The following is a 21,038-nucleotide window of genomic DNA, read 5'->3' on the forward strand; positions in this document are numbered from 1 at the left end:
CTGCTGTATAACTTACAATGAGGCCAGCCATGCAAAAAGCACATCTATTTTTTGTGGCTAGCTCATGGCCGCCGCTTGTGGATGTGTACATCTAGCCGAAGATGCACCAAGACCCCTTTTTCTCGACCTTTCTCTTTTGCATAGTTTTATCAAAGAACATACATTATAATTCGCTGCTCAGAACAGACTTTCCTGTCACACCCTCTCTTATCAATATCACCTCTCACAAGCAGTCACTTTCTCTTATCAGTATCCATGGTTCTTCATGTGCCAGTACTCCATTTAACCCTGAATTAAAACACTGCATTAAAGCTAATTTAAAACAAGTCTTATTAAAGGAGCCAACTTCTATATAGCAACATCAATGCTAGATGGTGACCTGGGTGGACACTACACTACTAATAGTATTACACCCCGATACAGTGGTAGTATCCACGTCTGGCCACTTGTACTGTGGCTCATCACTATATCCATGCCTCCTCCTTGGACACCACTCCTATGGCCGGAGTATTTGGTATTTGTTCCCAATTCCTTTAACTCAGCGGCAAACAGTGCCTAATAGGGGGAATATGCATTTTTGTGTCACTTGCCATATGAACTATCCTTTTTCCCAGACAAGCGCATTATGATTTCTTTTTTGCTTGGCTGCTCACAGTGTCACTAGAGACCTCGCCTTTGTTATTTTGGCAACCTATAGCGATGTCCGTTATCTCCAATTAAAAAGAAAAATTCCCCATTAAGTCCTTTGCCAACTGTGATTCTACTTACATTGTATACATTATAGAATGCACAGTTTGTAATATTATGTATGTAGGCTCCACCACCCGCAAACTCAAAATTAGAATTGCGGAACATTTAAGGGATTGTACCAAAAATTTCCAGAAAAACATGTCAGGAGCGTCCAGACATTTTGCCTACATACATAAAGGAGATCTATCCTCTTTTTGCTTTTTTGGATTTGAAAAAGTACACTCTCCCTCAAGGGGAGGTGACAGGAGAAAAATATTGTTACAGAGAGAAGTTTTTTGGATTTTTAAGTTGGGCACCAGATCACCCCAAGGTCTAAATTTCAGAAGAGATTTATCATATTTTTACTAATTATGGGTCTATTTATACGTACCGATAGAATGTTGTTAACTTTTCTATGTTTACAGAGGGTTTGAAACACCATTACGAATCTAATGACATCTGTACTCAGCATTCTTCGTTTTCAGGTTTTATAACAACGAATACTTCAAAATGTGAGCTGTTATTCCTAAATTTGGGTCTGTTCATACGTACCGATAGAATGTCGTTAACTTTTCTACGTTCACAAAGGGTTCGTAATATCATCACAAATTTAATTACATCTGCACTTAGCTATTTTCGTTTTCAGGTCTTACAACAACGAATACTTTAAATATTAGCTGCTATTCATAGATTTATTATCTGTTATCATTTTTTATCTTGCTACAAATATTACAATGTTTGCATTGATTATATCTGGATGTACTGCAACACATACGATCCATTGAAACAGCGGTGGCTGTGACGTATCGTGACGTATGATTGACACACACCCCTTAATTTTGATTGGTGGATTTTTCCTTTAAATTTCTAAACATATTGTGTATTTACATGCTATGACTAAGAGCTGTAATAGCTCGAAACGCGTCAGCTGTAACCTTGTCCTGCCTATCATGTTTTAATCTTTGAACTAATAAAGAAGCAAGATTTTAAGGAAGTGCCGTGTTCACCTTGATTGGAAACGCATCATTACACCTGCAGGCTACACGGGCACACCCAAAGACGTGTTGGATTCACACGCCACTACACTCCTCGAATGGCTGATCGTTGGAAATTATTGGAGAGGTGAGCTGCACGATACTTGTTTATCCATGTTGTATACTTACCACAGGCTGTATACTACTTGGGGCAGGGCAGGCTGTATACTACTTGGGGCAGGGCAGGCTGTATACTACTTGGGGCAGGGCAGGCTGTATACTACACCCTCGTCTTATACTCGAGTCAATAGGTTTTCCAGTTTTTGGTGGTAAAATTAGGGGTCTCGGCTTATAATCGGATCGGCTTATACTCGAGTATATACGGTAATTATGTCCTATGCTTCCCCCCACCATTAATTATTTCCTAAGCTGCCCCTCATAATTAATTATTCCCTATACTGCCCCTCCACCATTAATTATTTCCTATACTGCCCCTCATAATTAATTATTTCTTATGCTGCCCCTCATAATTAATTATTCCCTATACTGCCCCTCCACCATTAATTATTTCCTATACTGCCCCTCCACCATTAATTATTTCCTATACTGCCCCTCCACCATTAATTATTTCCTATACTGCCCCTCCACCATTAATTATTTCTTATGCTGCCCCTCCACCATTAATTATTCACTATACTGCCCCTCCACCATTAATTATTTCCTATACTGCCCCTCCACCATTAATTATTTCCTATACTGCCCCTCCACCATTAATTATTTCTTATGCTGCCCCTCCACCATTAATTATTCACTATACTCCCCCTCATAATTAATTATTTCCTATGGTGCCCCTCATAATTAAGTATTTCCTATGCTGCCCCTCATAACTAACTATTGGCCACCACAATCTTTTTACTGCCCTTTTTAATAAAAAATAAAAACCCTGTACTCACCTAAGTCTCCCACCGCGCGGCCGCGCAACCTAGTTCATGGAGCGATGTGCGTCCGGGTTGTCTTCCGGCCACACCGCTCCAGTAATAGTGCCCGTTTCCGGCCGCATCGAGCACTATATAGTGACGGGCAGGAGCTTCCTGTCCAGACGGACGGAGGCTCCTGCCCGACTGTCGCAGGCCGCGAGGTCCCGGCGCTGCAAACATCGGGGGCCGGATCAAAACGGCCCGCGGGCCGTAGTTTGGGGAACCCTGTACTAGAGCAATACCAATATTACAACACATTTTATACACTCTTCCCCCTTGTTTTCCTGTCTTTCCTTTCCCCTTAGTTTTACTGTTTAGGGTACATTCACCTCTCTTCCCTCCATAGGAAATAGCGGCACACGGCCGCACATCCGCCGAAAGATAGAGTGCCGTTATTGCCGTCTATGGGGACCCCACAGACGGCAGTGTGAATGAGCCCTTACTATGATGCTGTATTTGACTATGTACCCAACAAAGCTGACTTCTAATATGCTCCCTGCGAGGGGTCTCTGTTCAGCCTGTTCGACATGCTTTTGATAAACGGAACTTGCATTGCACACACACCCCTTTTTTTTTTTTTTTTTTTTTTTTTACACGCGTATAAATCTCGGCATGCTCTACTTTTGTTACACACATAAAAAACGCACCATGCATCAAAAATGCATTGCACTCTGAGACACACGCAAGTGCAAAGCAAGTGCAATGCGTTTTTTACTGATCAGTTGCCACAGAAAAGATAGAGCTCAGATAACACGCGTTATCTGCGTGTGAAAAACTGAGACACTGAACAAACTCAGACTGAAAACTGATTGAAAAATGTCAGTTTTGAACCCTCTTGAACATGTATAAAGTATTGATCATAACAACCTCCTGCGGCAGAGAGTTCCATAGTCTCACTGCTCTTACAGTAAAGAACCTTTGTCTATGGCTATGGTAGAATCGCCTCTCCTCTAGGCGTAGAGGATGCCCCCTTGTCCTGGTCACAGGCCTAGGTATAAAAAGATCTTTGGAGAGATCCTTGTACTGTCCGTTCAGGTATTTCTACAGAACTCGAGGTAAAAAATAATCTTTAAGTTTTAGCATTCTGAAGGCGTAAACTGGATGTGTCTGGGTTAATCTATGAGAAACTGCAGATTTACTATAAAAGGTCATAGTATATCTGAAGTCTCTCTCTGACTGTGACTTACTTGTAGGTCATACTTGATGTTAAGGGGGCTGCCTTTCAAGGTAGCAAAAGGAGGAATTGTTTTCAATTTAAAGAGGACCTGTCACCCAGAAATTCGGCACTGGGAGCTGCTTACTAAAGTTACAATGATAGCATTATCGGAAACCTTGGATAACGCTATCTAACACCGCTGCGGAGTACAACAGAAACGCCAGGCCGCTCTCAAAGCTGCCTCTTCCCCGGTCTGCCCCGCTCGCTCCATAGCTCAGCGATGACTGTCGCACGTCATGCGGCAGTCACCGATCCTAATCCCGCCCCCTCATGAATATGCCGGACCGCTTTGAGATCATTCCGGCGTTTCTATTGTACTCCGCAGCGGTGTTAGATAGCCTTATCAGAGGTTTCCGATAACGCTATCATTGTAACACTGCTGCTTTTGTTTTAGCACTAGGAGCAACTTACTTTAGTAAGCAGCTCCTACTGCCGAATTTCTGGGTGACAGGTCCTCTTTAACACCTAGGAAAACATATTTGCATACTTCCCAGAATTCCCTAGTGGAGCATCTATGGCTTTAAAGAGGACCTGTCACCCCCTAAAAAGAAACTCACCAAATATGCTTCCCATGATCCTCTCCCCAGCCAGTTTCTATTTATGCAATTTAAAAAAAAATTTATGTTGGGAAAGTTGAATTTAATAGATACGATCTCTTACCAAATAAGAGGTTGTATCCTGTGGGCTGCAGTCGGCCTTATTCATGAGAGGGCCGGCTGACACTTCCCTTCCACGCCCCTGTCAGCGGGGACCTGTAAGAATAGCCGGCAGCAGCGCATATGCTGCGCAATCACTGCCGCCTCCTCGCGATGCGGCCACGCTGTACTTTTGGAGAGCCGAACTGACAGTGGCTGCGGCCACGCCATGCTTATTCACAGCGCCAGCTGAATGTTATACGAATCCTGTGAATGAGCACGGCGCAGCCACTGTCAGTGTGGCGCGACCGACGCTGTCAAAAAGCATGGTGCCCCCGCATCACAGAGAGCCGGCAGCGATTGCGAGAATTTATGCGCTGCTGCCGGCTATTCTTACAGGTCCCTGCTGACAGGGGCGTGGAGGGAGAGTGCCGGCCGCCCCCCTCATGAATAAGGCCGACAGCAGCCCACAGGATACGACCTCTTATTTGGTAAGAGATCGGATTTATTAAATTCAACTTTCCAAATGTTAAGGAAATCGGACTGGTTTCGGACGACATCTTGTGTACTGTCAGCCATGTTAGATCAAGCAAACATTTTAGCTGACCTCTGTCCAGGCGGGGAGCATGATGCCAGACGGGAGCCGAGGGGGGTTGAACCGGGGGCAGAGGTATGCGGGGAGTGGGGGCGGGCGCACGGTGCCAGACGAATGGTACCGTCCCCTCGTCGAGCAGGAGATGCTCAGCTCGCCTCATGGCAGGTGTTCCCCTGCTTGGTGTTGAGGGGGCTGCCTTTCATGGTAGCAAAACGAGGCATTGTTTTCAAATTAACCCCTTGGAAAACGTATTTGCATACTTCTCTGACTGTGACACACAGTGACCTGTGATGACTCCCTGTCCGACTCTCCTCTCATCCGGCAGATCGTTAGTGTGTGACTGGATGATATGGGCTATCAGAGGTGACAGGCTAAGTTAATAATAAATAGTTTTAATAAGTGCAGGGAAAGATTTAGCTGTGAATATACATGTAGGCAGCAGGCGGGAGAGTGCAGACATTATCAATATTTCAAGGTAGATTATTTTTAAAATAAACGTTTAAACTCCCATCTATCGGATAAAAAGATCACCAGACATTATGTGACAACTACAGCCTGGAGAGGTGCACTACCTGCAGACTACAAGGCAGGGCGCCCCCTGGCACTGCACTCGCAGGTGCTCACCTGTACTGCCTGACTGACAGGGCGGCACCGGGACTGCTGCTGAATCCCGGCAGGTGGAGGGACAGGTAGTCGTCTAGTTTGCTCTCGTCAAACTTGTGCTTGTCTCTAACGGCGCTGGTGTCCGCTTCTAGAGCTGCCATCTCTGCACAGTACACAGGTCTGCGAGGAAAGTCCACTCCTGCAGCTGCACCTTTGGAACTCTACCTTTGACACATTACAGTATTTTGTATGCTCTGCCTTGTAAATAAAGTTTAAAAAGAAAACATAAAAAAGTACACGCGTTGACGAATAGAACGTTACGTTCTCATCATAGTACTGATGTGCCGCAGCAGCCATATTGGAGACTGGCAAGCGCCACTCTGCTATCTATTATAAGGATGCTTACTGGTGTTCTGGGCTCACAATAGTAAAGAAAATGTAAGCTTCACTCTAATAACTACTAGTCCTAACTATCCTATGTGATAACTGAGCCACCTACAGCTGCGCACAACCCGCAGTCAAACTCCTGGCGCTGCCACACCAGCTAAACTACAACTCCCAGCATGCCATAAGGGTCTGATAGATTGCAGGCATGCTGGGAAATGTAGTGTAGTGACTCCTCTTCCTGACTGCAGACGTGTCTCTAACCAGCGGCAGTGACTAAGTCAGAGCATCACTGCACTGCTATGGCTGCTGACAGGCTGGTGGAGGAGCTGCGGGCCAGGGTTAGGGACCTAGAAGAAGAGCTGAACAGGGTGAGGAGCAGACATGACACCCGCCGAGCTAAGATTGAGAAGATGAGTGCAGAGGTGGTGGACTCCAACCCCTACAGGTAGGTACATGCCAGCTGCTGGGCATCCAGGGGGGCTAGGGTTATGTATTCCGGGGTGCGGTAAGTGAACCGAGATGACATAACTCCCAATGATCGGGCGGATTGTGTGTCCGAGAAAGGTCTCCCTGTTGCCTGCAATAACCTGACTGTTTCCAGTAGTAAGAGCTTTTTCTGTTATTAGATGTTGTAATAGGACATTACAGGTTTCATCATGATGTGATTACTAATATACAGGCGGTCCCTTACTTAAAAACACCCGACTTACAGACGACCCCTAGTTACAAACGGAGACCTCTGGATGTTGGTAATTTACTCTACTTTAGCCTTAGACTACGATAAACAGCTATATTACTAAATGTGTCTGCAGTTAAGATTTATTGTTGTCATTGTTATGACAACCCAACATTTTTAAAATCCAATTGTCACAGAGACAATTAACAGAGACAAAAAATTTGTCTGGAGTTAAAATGATAAAATATACAGTTTCCACTGACATACAATTTCAGCTTAAGAACAAACCTACAGAACTTATCTTGTACATAACCTGGGGACTGCCTGTATACATATTTAGATCAGCACCTTACACGTCCTGTGATGATGTGATGGAGAAGTGAAGTAATGGCCAGAGCAACTAGTTGCTATAGGCAATCTTTCATGCCTTGATGCATCATTCCCCTTCCATATTGGAATTAAAGGGTCTGTCTAATATCACAACCGGTGAACTATTATTGTATGACCAAAGCATATAGTACGTTCTACAAGTTGGGGCCAGTTCACACCTCAGTTATTTTATCTGCGTTTTGCATCAGTTATTGGAAGGCAAAACCAGGACAAAACATCTGCATGTCTTCCCATCGCGCTTTATCTCTTCAGAGTCTCCACACCTGGATTTGCATTAACTAACCCTGAGGTGTGACCTTACCCCTACCAAAGGTGTTAACCCCTACCAATCTCTGTATCAGAGTACAGCGTTCTCTATAGGACTAGTGCAGCAGGCCCCTCAAGTGCATTTTGTTACCCCAGAAAGCTGGAACATATGTCTGAATAGATCGTCCGAAACAAACGCACACATCTGGCATACGAACCCTGAAATAATAATTATTGTTGGGATTATTTTACCCTTTTTGCCACCTCCACGCCAAGTGAGGGTAAAGGGGGTATACCGGCCGACAAAGTGGGGCAAGAACTATGTCTGAATGGCGCAGGTTAAAGAGCAACTCTATGCCACCCAGAGCCTGGTGTAGAATTGTCCGCCCGATACTTCAGGAGGCCAGAGATGATAAATTACATCTATTGGGCACATGACCCATTTATAGTCCAGTTGTATTCAAGTGAAAGGGACTGTGCTACAATACAAAGCAAAGTACACCTCCTATATAGTGTCTCTGGTAACAGCTGATCGGTGTTCTAGAGATCACAAAAATCCTGCAATATCTTTGTTCAATTGTCAGGTGGTTACATCACATATACTGAAGTAAAATGCTTCATTACACAAGGAGATCTGCTGACTATTATTTGTCCCTGCACCATTGATAATGTGTGTGATCAAGCAACATTTTGCCATTCTATATCACCCATTCACCCTCATCAAATACTGTTTCTGTTTATACCTTGCTGATGGTTGTTATATTTTTTTTATTTCTTTTAGCCGTTTAATGGCATTGAAGCGAATGGGAATTGTTGAAGATTACGAGGTATGACATAAATATTTCAGCGAAAGATATAATTGTATTTGTTGTTGCGAGCAGGGCTCTCACTCCTATTGTTCCATATTACTATGTTTTTACTCTGTACTGTCTTATTGTATTTGTATATGTCCCCTATGATTTGTAAAGCGCTACGGAATATAAATGTGCTTTATAAATAAAGATTATTATTGTTATTGTATAAAGATGGAGCTACTGTAAAGTTGGTTATCTACTAAGAAAATAAATAATAAACTAGCAGACCTCTCCCCCTGGCAGGGTACGAAATATCCTTTTTAGCATTCCTTCTTTTAGGTCCAAACTGATGCATACACCTATAAAAAAAAAAAAAAAAAAAAAAGAAGAGAGGAGAAGAGTCACTTTTAGCCTTAGAGGAGTCACTTTCATAGGATGATGAGTGTTACTTCAGATAACCCTATTTTTGGCTCTATAGCTGCTAGAAGCAATGGTTCTCCGATTGTAAAATGGTTTTGGATGTGTAGTTATATTCCTGTACTTAGCCTTAATGTTTTGTTATTAATTTCAAAAATAGAAAATCCGTACATACACTGTGGCAGTAGTGGGAGTCGGTGGTGTTGGCAGCGTAACTGCAGAAATGCTAACAAGATGTGGAATTGGTAAGGTAATAAAGATTTTTCACAAATTTTAATTACTCTGTTTCTTCATGTCTGCATATTTATTCTCTACGTATAGCCAAATCTAGAGGTTGCATGACCTCCTCAGACTGATTCCAGCAGCTTCTTCTCAGCATTCAGCAATTATGTCATTTTATCAGACTGACATCATCTCAGTTCCTTTAGCCTCCTAACATTAGAAAACTACCCCATGTATGTAAATTATCACATCAAGTCACAACAGCCTGCATGGAGAGGAGTAGAAGTCCATGCAGGCTGCTGTGATTTCATGGGATCAGATATATGCACGGTGTATAGTTTGCTAATGTTCGAAGACTAAAGGACCAGAGATGAGGTCGGTCTGGTCACATGACATAATTGCTGAATGCTGAGAAGAAGTTGAAAAATTCAGCCTGAGGATGCTATGCCCCCTTGACCCCTTCTAGATTTGGAAGGCAAGGTTATAAATTTTGATTTATGGGGATCTGAGATAAACAATTTTTAGCTAAAAGAAGGGTGTTAGTTAGTTAATTGGGATTTATGGAAACCTGGCACTAGCTGTGTTTGTGAAAATGTGGTGACAGGTTCCCTTTAACCTCTTAGCGCTCTGCTGCTCCGGCATCTTAAAACATGGAGTGTCCACTGTAACACCCGTGGTCGTAGTTAGCTCTGATCATGGGTGTTTAACCTGTTAAGTACCGCGTTCAACGTGACCATGGCATTTAATGTGCCTGCTGGGGCTGACTTAGCTAATACCCTCCAAAACATCAATATTGCAGGGTATTATCATGAACAAGCAATCAGATGATTGCTTTTTCATGTCCAATGGCGGAAGTAAAAAAAAAAAAAGTTATCTTATTCAATTCATTCGTAACCAAATTTCCACATGTAGTATCATCGCCTCTATAACAGCTGTAGAATATATATAAATCATTATTGAACCTGTACGATGAACGCCATCGTAAAAAAACTGTGGAAAAACCCACCAAAAATATGATTTGTTCCTATTTCATCCCACAAAAAATACAATAAAAGTGAACAAAAAACATATCTCCTCCAGAATGATACTGGTGCAAAGAACTACATGTCCCGCAAAAAAACGTCAATGAAAATATTAGATTTTTTTTATTGTGAGAAATTAAGTAAAACGTGAGAATAACTATCTAAGTATGGCATCAGTAATCATATTGACCCATAGAATAAAAATAAGATGTTTATTAGGCTATATGGTGAACACCCAAAAAATGTTTTAAAAAGTTTAAAAAAAAAAAAACAATTCTATAATTGATGCTTTTCTAATCCTCCACCCCCCAAAAAAAGTTAATGGGCCATGCGACAGTTTTCTGTTGGACTTTGCACATTCTCTTTAGTGCAAACTGCTTGCACAAGTATTTAAGAAGTGTCCGAGCCACTATTGTGTCACACACGACCCTTTTGTGGCGCAAAGATAGAAATAATGGGACACATGGGCGGGATGGGGAGAAATGTACAGTAATAGGTAATCTGATGATAGATGTCCTTTAACTTAGAAACTGGCAGCGTCTTGAAGGGGTTAACATGCACCCCAGGCTTGGACAAAGTGGTGTTTAGAAGCAGATATCATACAGGAGAAATAAATGGGGCATCTGTATCCATTGTTTCCTAGCTTTTAATATCTGATTTCATGAAAGGCCCCATTCACAATAGATTTACTTCTGAACCTGCTCAGAATTTTCTTGCCCTTTAATAAAAAAAACATTCATTACTGTTTCTTTTCTTATTTTTGTTTTTGTGTTTTTTTCTTTCAATTCTAGCTCTTGCTGTTTGACTATGATAAGGTGGAGCTGGCTAATATGAACAGACTCTTCTTCCAGCCACACCAGGCTGGACTCAGCAAAGTGGAGGCAGCGGAGCACACCCTGAGGTAAAGAAAACCTCTCTAGATGTGTAGAAGTTTTGATGTCACAAATGAATGTGATCAGATAAATACAGGATCTCTTTATCCCCTTTGTTCAATTCTATCAAATAGACACTACATCCAAGTTTTTCTATGAACAATTTGGTATTGCTTGGCAGATAAAGGGCAATAATACATTTGTACAGTGTTCATAACTTGGTATATTCACCCATTAGTGCTTTGCTTGATAACAGGAATTTTCTGATATATCTGTTGTGCTTATTTTCTTTTTTACAGGGAAATAAACCCTGACGTCCAGTTTGAGGTCCATAACTATAACATCACAACTATAGACAATTTCCAACACTTCATGGATAGAATAAGGTAAATTTTTCTGTTCACTTACAAATTGTGTTCTTTACGCAGGATTTTAACACTTTCTGGCTTTCTTCCTACTTTTCTCATTTTTGTCTTTGGGGATAACCCTGTACTAGACAGTATAACAATCGTGCTATGCAGACAGCTATATCACCAACTTACAGAGAGACTGGCGCTTTCACCTGTTTTATCCTCCACCCTCTTATATGTCTTCCACAATATACTCTCTGCTTGCCCCATGTTTGCCCAATTAGGTGTTTTTGCTCCAGTGTTGCTATTCACATGTACATTAGTGGTCCCCTACCTTTTAGTATCCGTGGGACTGGCTGCACCCAAAAAAAATGTTTTCCAGGGACTGGGCCGGGTAACCCCCTTAACCATGGTCCCTTGGAAGAAATAAAATTGGTCACCCGCATATACCCCATATCTAGCCCCAACCCATATAATGTGCCATTTGCATCAGTCTAAAATGTCCCCTCCTTTTTCTGACGCTTTTTTTTTTCTGTCTATGTAAGAAAAGGGCTACAATACTATACACTATAGTACCCCCTTTTCTATTCCACTTTTCCCCCTAATTTTATCATAAAAAACAGGAAAAGAGATTGACACGAGTATAAACCTAGGGTGGGAAATGCAGCCGCTAATCTAACAAAATGTCCAGCAGCAGAGCTTCCCCCTCTTCCCCCATTCATGAAATGTCCATAGCAAGGCCACCTTGAGAAAAAAAAAACCTCTTAACTTGCCTCAAGCTTCTGTTCCTGCCCGCACGCACACACTATGACGTCACTAGGCCGTGAAGTTAAGAAGACGGAGCTGCGGGGAGAAGAAGCCCAAGGAGCTTAGTATAGAGGTTTAATTTTTTTTTATTTTTAGCTATTAGGCCACGACCTGTTAGACTACTTTGGCAAGTGTCACTTCCAAAAGAGGTCTACCCCTCCTTCATATATTTCCTCATTTTCTATCCTCAATCTACTTCCATTCTTTCCTTCCTAGGACAGGCCAATTTATTTTCCAAATGTGCTCTCCCCTCAGTGATCCATATTTATTGTGCATAGGGATAAAGGATTTAAAATGTGCACTACTACTGAGGCTACCTATCTGCAATAAATCATTGTACAAGTGCACTGAACCTTTGGATGGGCAGCGCCCCCTGAAAGATAAGGGATCAATCTTCTATTTGGTGGGAGCACTGGACAACCTGTTTAATGCCTGCCCCTTGTGGCAGCAGTTTTCTTTAGTCTTCTGTATATACCACCAGGATGAAGGGCTGTATGCAAATGATCCTAAGGGGCTCCATTAACACCTATGGAGCCTGGAGCCCCTCAGCCTCATTTGCATACAGTCCTTCATCCTGGTGGTAGATGCCCTTTAAGAACTTACATGGTAAAAGACAGGATGCTACATTTGATGAAAATAAAAACATAAACCTTCCTATATTTTTATCTATCAAAAGGATTGTGATATCTTTTGTAAAATGCAGAGGGGGGACATTTCCTATTACTTCCTATGAAACCTGAATTTCTCTGTTTTTAGGATTTTTTTTTTTTTTTTTTTTTTTTTTTAATTTTGGCTTCTAAATTTGATGCAAGATACTGACCAGAATGTTTCTGTGTGAGAATGACCTAATAGTTTCTTCCTTACATAGTCATGATACAGTAATTTAATTGATCCTTTTTGGTCCCAGTTGAGGGGTGCTATTCTTGGATAAAAAAAAACTACTTGAATTTTTTTTCGACATTTTAGCAAAGGTGGACTAAAAGGAGAGCCAGTAGACCTTGTGCTGAGCTGTGTCGACAACTTTGAAGCTCGCATGGCAATTAATACCGTAAGTAGAATTGATCATTTTTAAAAAAACTGCCCCCTTGTGTTTTGTAGCAAAAAAAAAAATGTTTTGATATTTGCCCAAAATTAGGATTCCTAGCATTTTAATTCTTCTTGTCACATTTCACACTGGGAAATGGCATTTGTATTAGAGCCACAACACCCTACGTCCTAGTAGTTTACTCCAAATAGATCTTGCAGCACCATAAACCTCAGTGGTGATCTCAAATCAACTCAACACTAGTGATCCATATAATATAAACTAGCCGCCATGGCGCTTGGCTGTAATGCCTACTAAAGCAACAGAAATTGGGGGAAAAAGAGTTCAAAGGAAATCTACCCCTAAACTAATCTGAAATGAAACTACACATACTCTATCGTCCTCTTGTCCAGGATCCCGGCACTTGTTTTCTTTGATATTGACATGCCGGGATCGCATGGAAAAGGAAGAGTTAGAAAAAGCATCCCCGAAAAAATGTCTAGAGTACCAACACTAGTATTCCCTCTACCTGAGGAATAATGTATGATCATGAGTCAAGATAAAATAAAGATAAAATGAAGATAAATTTATGTGAACGTTATTTTATCTTGGTACAATGGGGTTGGGGGATTGCTCAGAGGACTGTTATAATTTCTTTAGCTCTAATTGATTTAGTTCTTTCTGAAAGCTGCTCCACCATAACCCTGACGTTCATTCATAGTGCCCTGCTAGTGAGATGGACTTCCATTCAAAGCCACGTGTGTGTTTTCTGAAGTTCTGTGTATTTTATCTTCTAGGCTTGTAATGAACTTGGGCAGATCTGGATGGAGTCGGGAGTCAGCGAAAATGCAGTCTCGGGACACATTCAGCTTATTAAACCTGGGGAAACGGCCTGCTTTGCGGTACTTTATTCTTTGTTTAGATTGTTTACTAACTTTTCAACAAACGTTTCATTTATCAAAAGTGAATAGAAGAAGCCTTTAAATTTGTCTAATAGTGGAATGTCCTTCTTTTTACGTCCCTAACTTTTGTCTCTTCTTCCTTCTTGATATAAGAAGTTTCACTGTAAAATCTCTGCAGAATGATTGGCCGATCTGTTAAAGAGAGCATATCCTAGTCAGAAATAGGTCCTCATAGACCCTAGTTTACAAGGATCCATCAAAAATGAATGCCCTACTGAGGCTTTTTGCTATGTTTTTGTAACATAACTTTCCAATGGCAGTGTGCACCCAGACTGAGCCTTCTCTATACAGGGAGCCTGTCTACTATGCTACAGCAGACATCCGCCATTAACTCTAGCAATCGGTTGTTATGTTGCATCCCTTATAAATGTGTGCAGGTACAGATGTATACATTTACTGCAGTATATTATATGAGTTTTCAGACTTCTTGGGTAACTAAATTAAGTATATTAAAATTCAGAAATGTGGTGCATTTGGAGAAGTTCAGTGAACCTCCACCGTACACTGTGTGATCTATCGGCTCACTTTTGGGTTGAACTGCCGTTTTCTTCAAACCTGAAATATATGGATATATTCATTGACGTCCGTGTCTTGTTTGTGTTCTCTAGTGTGCTCCACCTCTAGTGGTTGCTGCAAACATTGATGAAAAGACCTTGAAGAGGGAAGGCGTCTGTGCTGCCAGTCTCCCCACCACGATGGGAGTCGTAGCGGGAATCCTTGTACAGAACGTGCTCAAGTAAGTGATAAAAGACCCAAAAAATATATTACTGTAAAAGTAACTATGTCAACTCGGTTGTGGATTTGTCAGTATTCTTATAGATTCTTTCAAAGATCAGGCCTTGTTATTGGTATTAATGACCAGACTACACGCACAGTAGGCACAGCAGTAATTATTACTATCAGTGTGTATATATATCTCCGCTTGTAGTATAGAAGGTAATCTTGTGACTGGTCCGTTTGAAGGGAATGTGCCCAATATTTGGTGGCAAGATGAAAGATACTGCACATGTTTATGCTTGTGTTTTTGAAAACTTGTACAAACTACTGTAAAAGTGGAGAAAAAGAGAATAAGGCTTGCACCTTGAACGGCAGCAGCATGTTTCTCCTCTCCCCCTACACTTCCTGTAATCACAGCAGCAGTGAACAGTGAGCACACATTCGGAGGGGGAAGTGCTGCTTGCACACTGTAACAGCCTGTGATGCTACAGCACGGATGGGCTCTGGTAACGCCCCCACAGCCCTTCTGGTTTGTTAGAATAATTTAAAAGTTGATTTGAGATGGAAGTACAAGAAGATAACTACAGTCACTTAGTCTGGATCTGGTAAGTGTCCCTGGTTTATCATGCTGTACCTCCAACATTCTCCACTCAACGACCTATCCTAGAGATAGGCCTTTAGTTGTCAGTCTTGGAAAACCCTTTTATTTCTTCTTCAAGATTTTCAAGCCATTTGTGTTATTTACCCAGAATATGTTTACATCCTGGTTAAGTAAGAATTTAAAAGGTTGTGTAATCACCATAACTTATCCGCTAGCTACAGTTTAGCAGATTTTGGGGGAGAGCTTAGTGGTGGGATTACGAGTATGATGGTCCATTATATCTCAAAAGATTGAAGCTCCATTTACTTTGGCACAGGCTGACGAAGCAGAATTCAATTCTAGGTTATCTCTGTCTTTGTGATATGTGGGTGTTGCCAACAACATGAAATAATGATCATGGCTAAAAGATCTTGACAAATAGTCACGATTTTAAAATCACAGATAAGGTTTAAGGGCTCTTGAAGGAACAATATTTCTTACTTTGTAGGTATCTGTTACATTTCGGCACAGTCAGTTACTACCTTGGATACAATGCAATGCAAGATTTCTTCCCTACTATGTCAATGAAGCCCAACCCATCCTGTGATGATAAATACTGCAGACAGCAACAGGATGCATACAAGGTAAGAAGGTGGCGATGTCTTGTAAACCACATGTAACTTACAAAGACCAGGCACCTGGCGTTTTATTGTATAATAAAAATAGTACAAGCTTAGTGTTTCGCCCACCGTATTTGCATTCTCCTACATTTTGTAATCTGGACGAGTTGACTGCACAGACAGTCCAAAATGCCCGCAAGATGATAACCCTGCTGTGTAAAGGACATCAACATTTTTACATAAATCATAGTTAAAAAGGAGCAGAAACATATCTATAAGGGATAACATTGGGCAGCAATGTCAAAGGTAAGAAGGATTTGCATATTCATAAAAAGTTATGGCTCCATATAAAGTTGTTATGACAATGGTGACAAATGTTTACCTGTAAATAAATGAGGCCACTATATGGTACCATTATATATGTAGGGTTTTCCAGTAGTGGAAGAAGAAGGCAGCCAAGATATTTGAAGCAGAATTTTAAGGATGAGTAAAGGGAAGCAATATGTACCATTGGCAATGGGGTCAGTAGTGGATTATAATATAGGCGGTTTTGGCGGTAGCCTGGGGCCCATGGCCACCCACACCACCCACCAAATTTTACACCAAGAAGGACCTTCACCCATGAAATTCTTGTACATTATGCTCTCTATACACATGAACACAAGAGCCATTTTAAGACCTTTGAAAGTTCTCCAGAAGTCCTGATACCACAGATTGAAAGCCGATCGGAAGGGCACGTCCCCCCTAACTTGGGTCTATTACCTTGTAAGGCTACATGCACACTGCCGTTGCCCGCCGCACCGTAGCACAGTGGGCACACGGCAGCGCGCGGGAGGAGGAGGAGGTGAGCGCAGTTCACCCCGCCCCTCTCCATAGGAACATATGCGAACATATGGGCCAGGGCACCGTAATACGGGAAAAGATAGGACATGTCCTATCTTTTCCCGGGGTACGGTGCCGCACGTGTGCTGCACCGTACCACTCCCGTACGATGCCGTGAGCCCATAGAAGTGTATGGGGGATGTATGTCGCCCATATATACGTCCCCCATACATGTGTGTGAATGCAGCCTAACAAGTGAATTCCAGTTACAAAATACTGTTTGACACGAAGCACAATGAGACAGATTTATCACAAGTTTCTAAAGATTTGTGTAAAGTTATTCTGTACCAGATTCATCACTATGTCTAATACGAGATGATAAATCTGACATGGTAGAAAACTGTCTAGTAAAATTTGCATCTCCTGTTACATAACCCTTTTCCCATTTCACTAAACCAGTGATTCTTAAAGAGGACCTGTCAACCCAAATTAGTGCCCCCATCCAAACATACCTACTGAATCTATGCCCCGGCCCCTATCTAATGCTGCCCATTTCAAAGCCCTGGCATTAATCAAACTTCAGTAATCGGCGCTTAAGAATATGACACATAACATTCATGATGTCCGATCGACGGACCAGCAGTCTGGCTTATTCATTAGGGGGCCGTCCAGGCAGTCCTCTTTCTCACAGGCCGCCACTCCCCCAGGCACCAGTTCTTGTCCTATGCACTAGATACCGGCGATCGTGGCATCCAGTGCGCAAGTGCTGCCGCATCATTCTCGGCACTTACTTTGCATGCGCAAGCGTGACAATTGGGGATGGGGGAGTGGCGGCCTGTGGAGAAAGGACTGCCTGGACGGCCCCCTAATGAATAAGCCGGACTGCTGGTCTGTCGATCGGACATAAAGTATGTTTTGTCATATTCTTAAGCACTGATTTTTCAAGTTTGATTAATGCCAGGAAATGGGCAGCATTAGAAAGGGGTCGTGGAGTAGATTCAGTAGGTATGTTTGGATGGGGCACTAATTTGGGGTGACAGGCCCTCTTTAACCTTTTTTGAGGTACCAAACCCACCAGTTTCATAAGCACATTCGCCGAACCCTTCTTTGGTAAGAAATCAGAAATGTGTATGTCTTGACCTCCGTGGGAGAGGCTCCGCCACTCCACTAAACCATGCGCCTCCCTGTACTAAAAAAAAAAACTAGTAGTAAAAGTGCCTAAATGGAGTCAAAAATCATTAATAGATGTGGCATTTTAGACAGTTGGCAATAATTCACAACCTTTTTTTCTGAACAATTTTCCATAGGTCCTAAATACATGTGTCAAAAGAGTTTTTCTCCTGGAAATCTCACAAGAATCTGACCTATCAGATTCCATTCTTTTATAGTGATTGGTTAAATTAGATTTCATTAGTTAAATGCAGTGTGACTCCCAAAATCTGAATGCATCTTTATACAGAATGCTCCATGGGATTTTTGTGTAAAGAAATAAAAATGTTGGCATCTGGTTAATAATACCACTGCCTGTAATCAGCAATTTTTGTTTTTTCCCAGCTCAGATCGGCTTCAGAACCAAAGGCTGAGGTGGTAGTTGAAGAAGAATCTCCAGTTGTACATGATGACAATGAATGGGGTGAGGTGACCCTGCAATGTACAAAGCATGTCTAACACCAGTATGACCCTTATGGAATATGAACTGGGAAGTTTTCAATCCTACTAATTCAATATTTTAATACATAATCTATAGATGGTTCCAGTGCCTTGATGGGTACAGTTTGTTGGTGCAGTGTCCAGAAGTCCTGCAGCTATATTATTTTAATGAGAAATAGCTCATGGGCCAAAAACCGCTTAGAGGAAGTAGATCTGATGGTAGATTCCTCCTGCCTGCCACTAATCTGTAATTGAATAATCCTGGAATTTAGCCTTATTTTTAAAAACTTTATTTTAGTAATCTGTAAATTAACTGCAGAGGCTACCGGAGCATGTACTTGCCTGGCCAGGCACTGGGAGCTAAGGCTACTCCGCTCCAGTAGCCTCTGCCCTAATCTGTTATTTAATCATTTTAGTAATATGTAAATGAACTGCAGAGTCAGGCAGGATCTACTTCTGTTGGTCGGTTTTCTTTTAACAACTTGGCCCTTTATTTTTGTGTTTACTTTATTCGCTCCCCACAGTTTGCATGTCAGGCATTGATAATGTGCCTTACATTTTCCAGGCATTGAGCTGGTATCGGAGGTTTCTGAAGAAGAGCTAAAAGAAGCTTCTGGACCGGTCCCTGAGCTGCCGGAAGGAATCACTGTGGCTTATACAATCCCTATAACAGTACGAAAATAATCTTGCCTGACTATTCTTGACAGCAATATGACAATATTACCACTCCAATGTAATCAATTTGGGGAGCTTTGAGAACTAAATTATGAAAGATTTGGGTTTAATTTCTGGCTTTGGCATAGGCCACTGATATTAGAAGGGTGAGGTCCGGTTTCTGCAACTTTCCACAGCAGAGTGCTCCACAATACAGTACAGTGTTTGCTGACATGCCACAGCTCTTTCAAGCAGCTGATGATCGGGGGTGCTGGTTTCTGCATGATTTTACTGTGATAGGGGACAGATGCAGTTGCACACGAACCGGATGTCAAATCTTACAATATTTATAAGCAGCTTTGCCTATAGACACACGAATAAATCAGGAGAGGAACAAACATTACTCTTTGTCCTTTTTTTTTTTTTTTTTTTTGGTAACTTGAAAAGTTCAATAAAAGGAGTTTTTCCCCCCACGCATTAAACATGCACAGATTCCAGAAGTCTATTCTTTGACTTAAAAGCTATAGGGTAACTTAAAGAGGACCTGTCACCTGGGAAAAACATCCCCAACAAATTAGCTCCCCCTCATCCTATCACCAGCCCCTTTATATTTATTGAATATGTATTGCGCAATCGCTGCCGGCTCTATGCGATGCAGCGCTGTGCCGGCAGCATAGAGCCGGCAGCGATTGTGCAATACATGCGCTGCTGCCGGCGAGTCTTACATATCCCCGACTGACAGGGGCGTGGAGGGGGGGTGTCGGCCGGGCCCCTCATGAATACGGCCGACTGCTAGGGAACTTGTACAACGATCCGACCTCTTATTTGATAAGAGGTCGGATCGTTTTAAACCAAGTATAAAAACACAAATCTTAATAAAAATTCAATAAATATAAAAGGGGCTGGGGACAGGATGAGAGGGAGCTAATTTGTTGGGGGTGTTTTTCCCGGGTGACAGGTCCTCTTTAAAGGCATCCCATTCAATGTTCTCTACTGATGTCCATTAGCTAAAATAGAAGGTCGCAAATTAGGACAACAGCTTTTGATAAAAGTTGTTATTCTGTCTCTAACCACAATCCATTGTGTTCTTCTTTACAGAAACCCACATCAGGCGCCACAGTAGAAGAGACAGAGCAAAGTCTGGAGGATCTGATGGCACAAATGAAGAACATGTAGAACATCCAATAATTCTTGTTCCCACCACTGCAATTGTCCATCATTCCCATACGTGTCCTAGTGTAATGCATTCTTCTAGTTCTGCTATAAGAGATATTAGTCCTCTGTCAGGTTGTATTTACACTGTACTAATAAATGGTTCAGCATTATTTAACTTTACATATTATTTGTGTGATCTTGTATAACAGCTGGGGCAATGGAATAATTATATAGTCCATCAGTAATATATATAATTCACTATTTTTATCATTTTTTTTGTGTTACCTATTTTAAGACCTAACCATCTGTAATTGTTGGGTGGATAAACAAGAGTTATAAACCACAAAAACGAAGATTCTACCTCCAAGCAGGGTTTCCGGATTTTATTTTCTAGTAAGTATGTCTCAAACAGTACATTTATGTTCTTCAAATAAAACAGAGCTACAGCCGTTTCCTTATTATTTTCTTTGAGCATCTCGTAGATCCTTGTTTATCTCAAAAGAAAGAGGCTGCGATCCACTCTCCTCGATGCGTTATTTTCTCACCAAAGATATGAGGGAGACTGATTCCCAATAGTACAACACAGTAGTGATAAAGATAAAATATTTTATACTTATTATACTCACAAAACGAGTAAAACAAGCGCTTCACATAAAATCACAAAAGCCAGCAGACAGCATTGTCCGACCCTGGATTTCGCTGTAAACCTTCTTATGGGGCATGTCTCTGGCTATTCAAAGATATTTTTAAGCCAAGAACATAATCATAAATATTAACAACCACTGTCCATAAATCTATATACAGGTAGTCTCCGGGTTACGTACAAGATGGGTTCTTTAGGTCTGTTCTTAAGTTGAATTTGTTGGAACTGTATAGTTTATAATTGGATTTTCAAAATTTTTTGCTGTAATGGGAACAAGGATCATTACAGACACTTTACAG

The 21,038-nt window shown here is 41.7% G+C and overlaps 2 protein-coding genes across 4 annotated transcripts in view; one reads left to right on the top strand and one right to left on the bottom strand.

The window, feature by feature from the left end:
• ACAD11 (acyl-CoA dehydrogenase family member 11) overlaps positions 1 to 6,009 on the bottom strand; it is a 62,990-nt gene extending 56,981 nt beyond the window's left edge. Inside the window, exon 1 of the mRNA XM_072153453.1 lies at positions 5,751 to 6,009. Coding sequence (XP_072009554.1) covers positions 5,751 to 5,890 — 140 coding nt within the window. The 5' untranslated portion in view covers positions 5,891 to 6,009. The remainder of the gene's footprint in view (positions 1 to 5,750) is intronic.
• Positions 1,790 to 20,276, top strand: UBA5 (ubiquitin like modifier activating enzyme 5). 3 transcript variants are annotated; one of them, XM_072153455.1, is made up of 12 exons: positions 1,790 to 1,851; positions 8,210 to 8,255; positions 8,800 to 8,889; positions 10,675 to 10,784; positions 11,055 to 11,141; positions 12,879 to 12,960; positions 13,734 to 13,838; positions 14,507 to 14,634; positions 15,704 to 15,839; positions 18,192 to 18,270; positions 18,853 to 18,959; positions 20,040 to 20,276. In XM_072153455.1, exons 1-12 carry the CDS (start codon positions 1,823 to 1,825, stop codon positions 20,115 to 20,117), a joined length of 1,077 nt encoding a protein of 358 aa, XP_072009556.1. In that variant the 5' UTR covers positions 1,790 to 1,822; the 3' UTR covers positions 20,118 to 20,276. The 3 variants fall into 3 exon arrangements, with proteins under 3 accessions (XP_072009556.1, XP_072009555.1, XP_072009557.1); XM_072153454.1 differs by lacking the exon at positions 1,790 to 1,851 and adding an exon at positions 6,270 to 6,561; XM_072153456.1 differs by lacking the exon at positions 1,790 to 1,851 and having other exon boundaries at positions 8,208 to 8,255; positions 8,800 to 8,884.
• The last annotated feature ends 762 nt before the right edge of the window (positions 20,277 to 21,038 follow it).

This window comes from Engystomops pustulosus, chromosome 5 (genome assembly GCF_040894005.1).
Source record: "Engystomops pustulosus chromosome 5, aEngPut4.maternal, whole genome shotgun sequence".
In the NCBI taxonomy this organism is placed as follows: domain Eukaryota; kingdom Metazoa; phylum Chordata; class Amphibia; order Anura; family Leptodactylidae; genus Engystomops; species Engystomops pustulosus.

Bases quoted from the DNA above. Each gene is read 5' to 3' on its own strand.
- UBA5 (XM_072153454.1), top strand. From the start codon at position 6,416: ATGGCTGCTGACAGGCTGGTGGAGGAGCTGCGGGCCAGGGTTAGGGAC. The intron at 14,635-15,703 runs GTAAGTGATAAA...CTTACTTTGTAG, and splicing joins CTTGTACAGAACGTGCTCAA to GTATCTGTTACATTTCGGCA. The intron at 18,960-20,039 runs GTACGAAAATAA...TCTTCTTTACAG, and splicing joins CTTATACAATCCCTATAACA to AAACCCACATCAGGCGCCAC.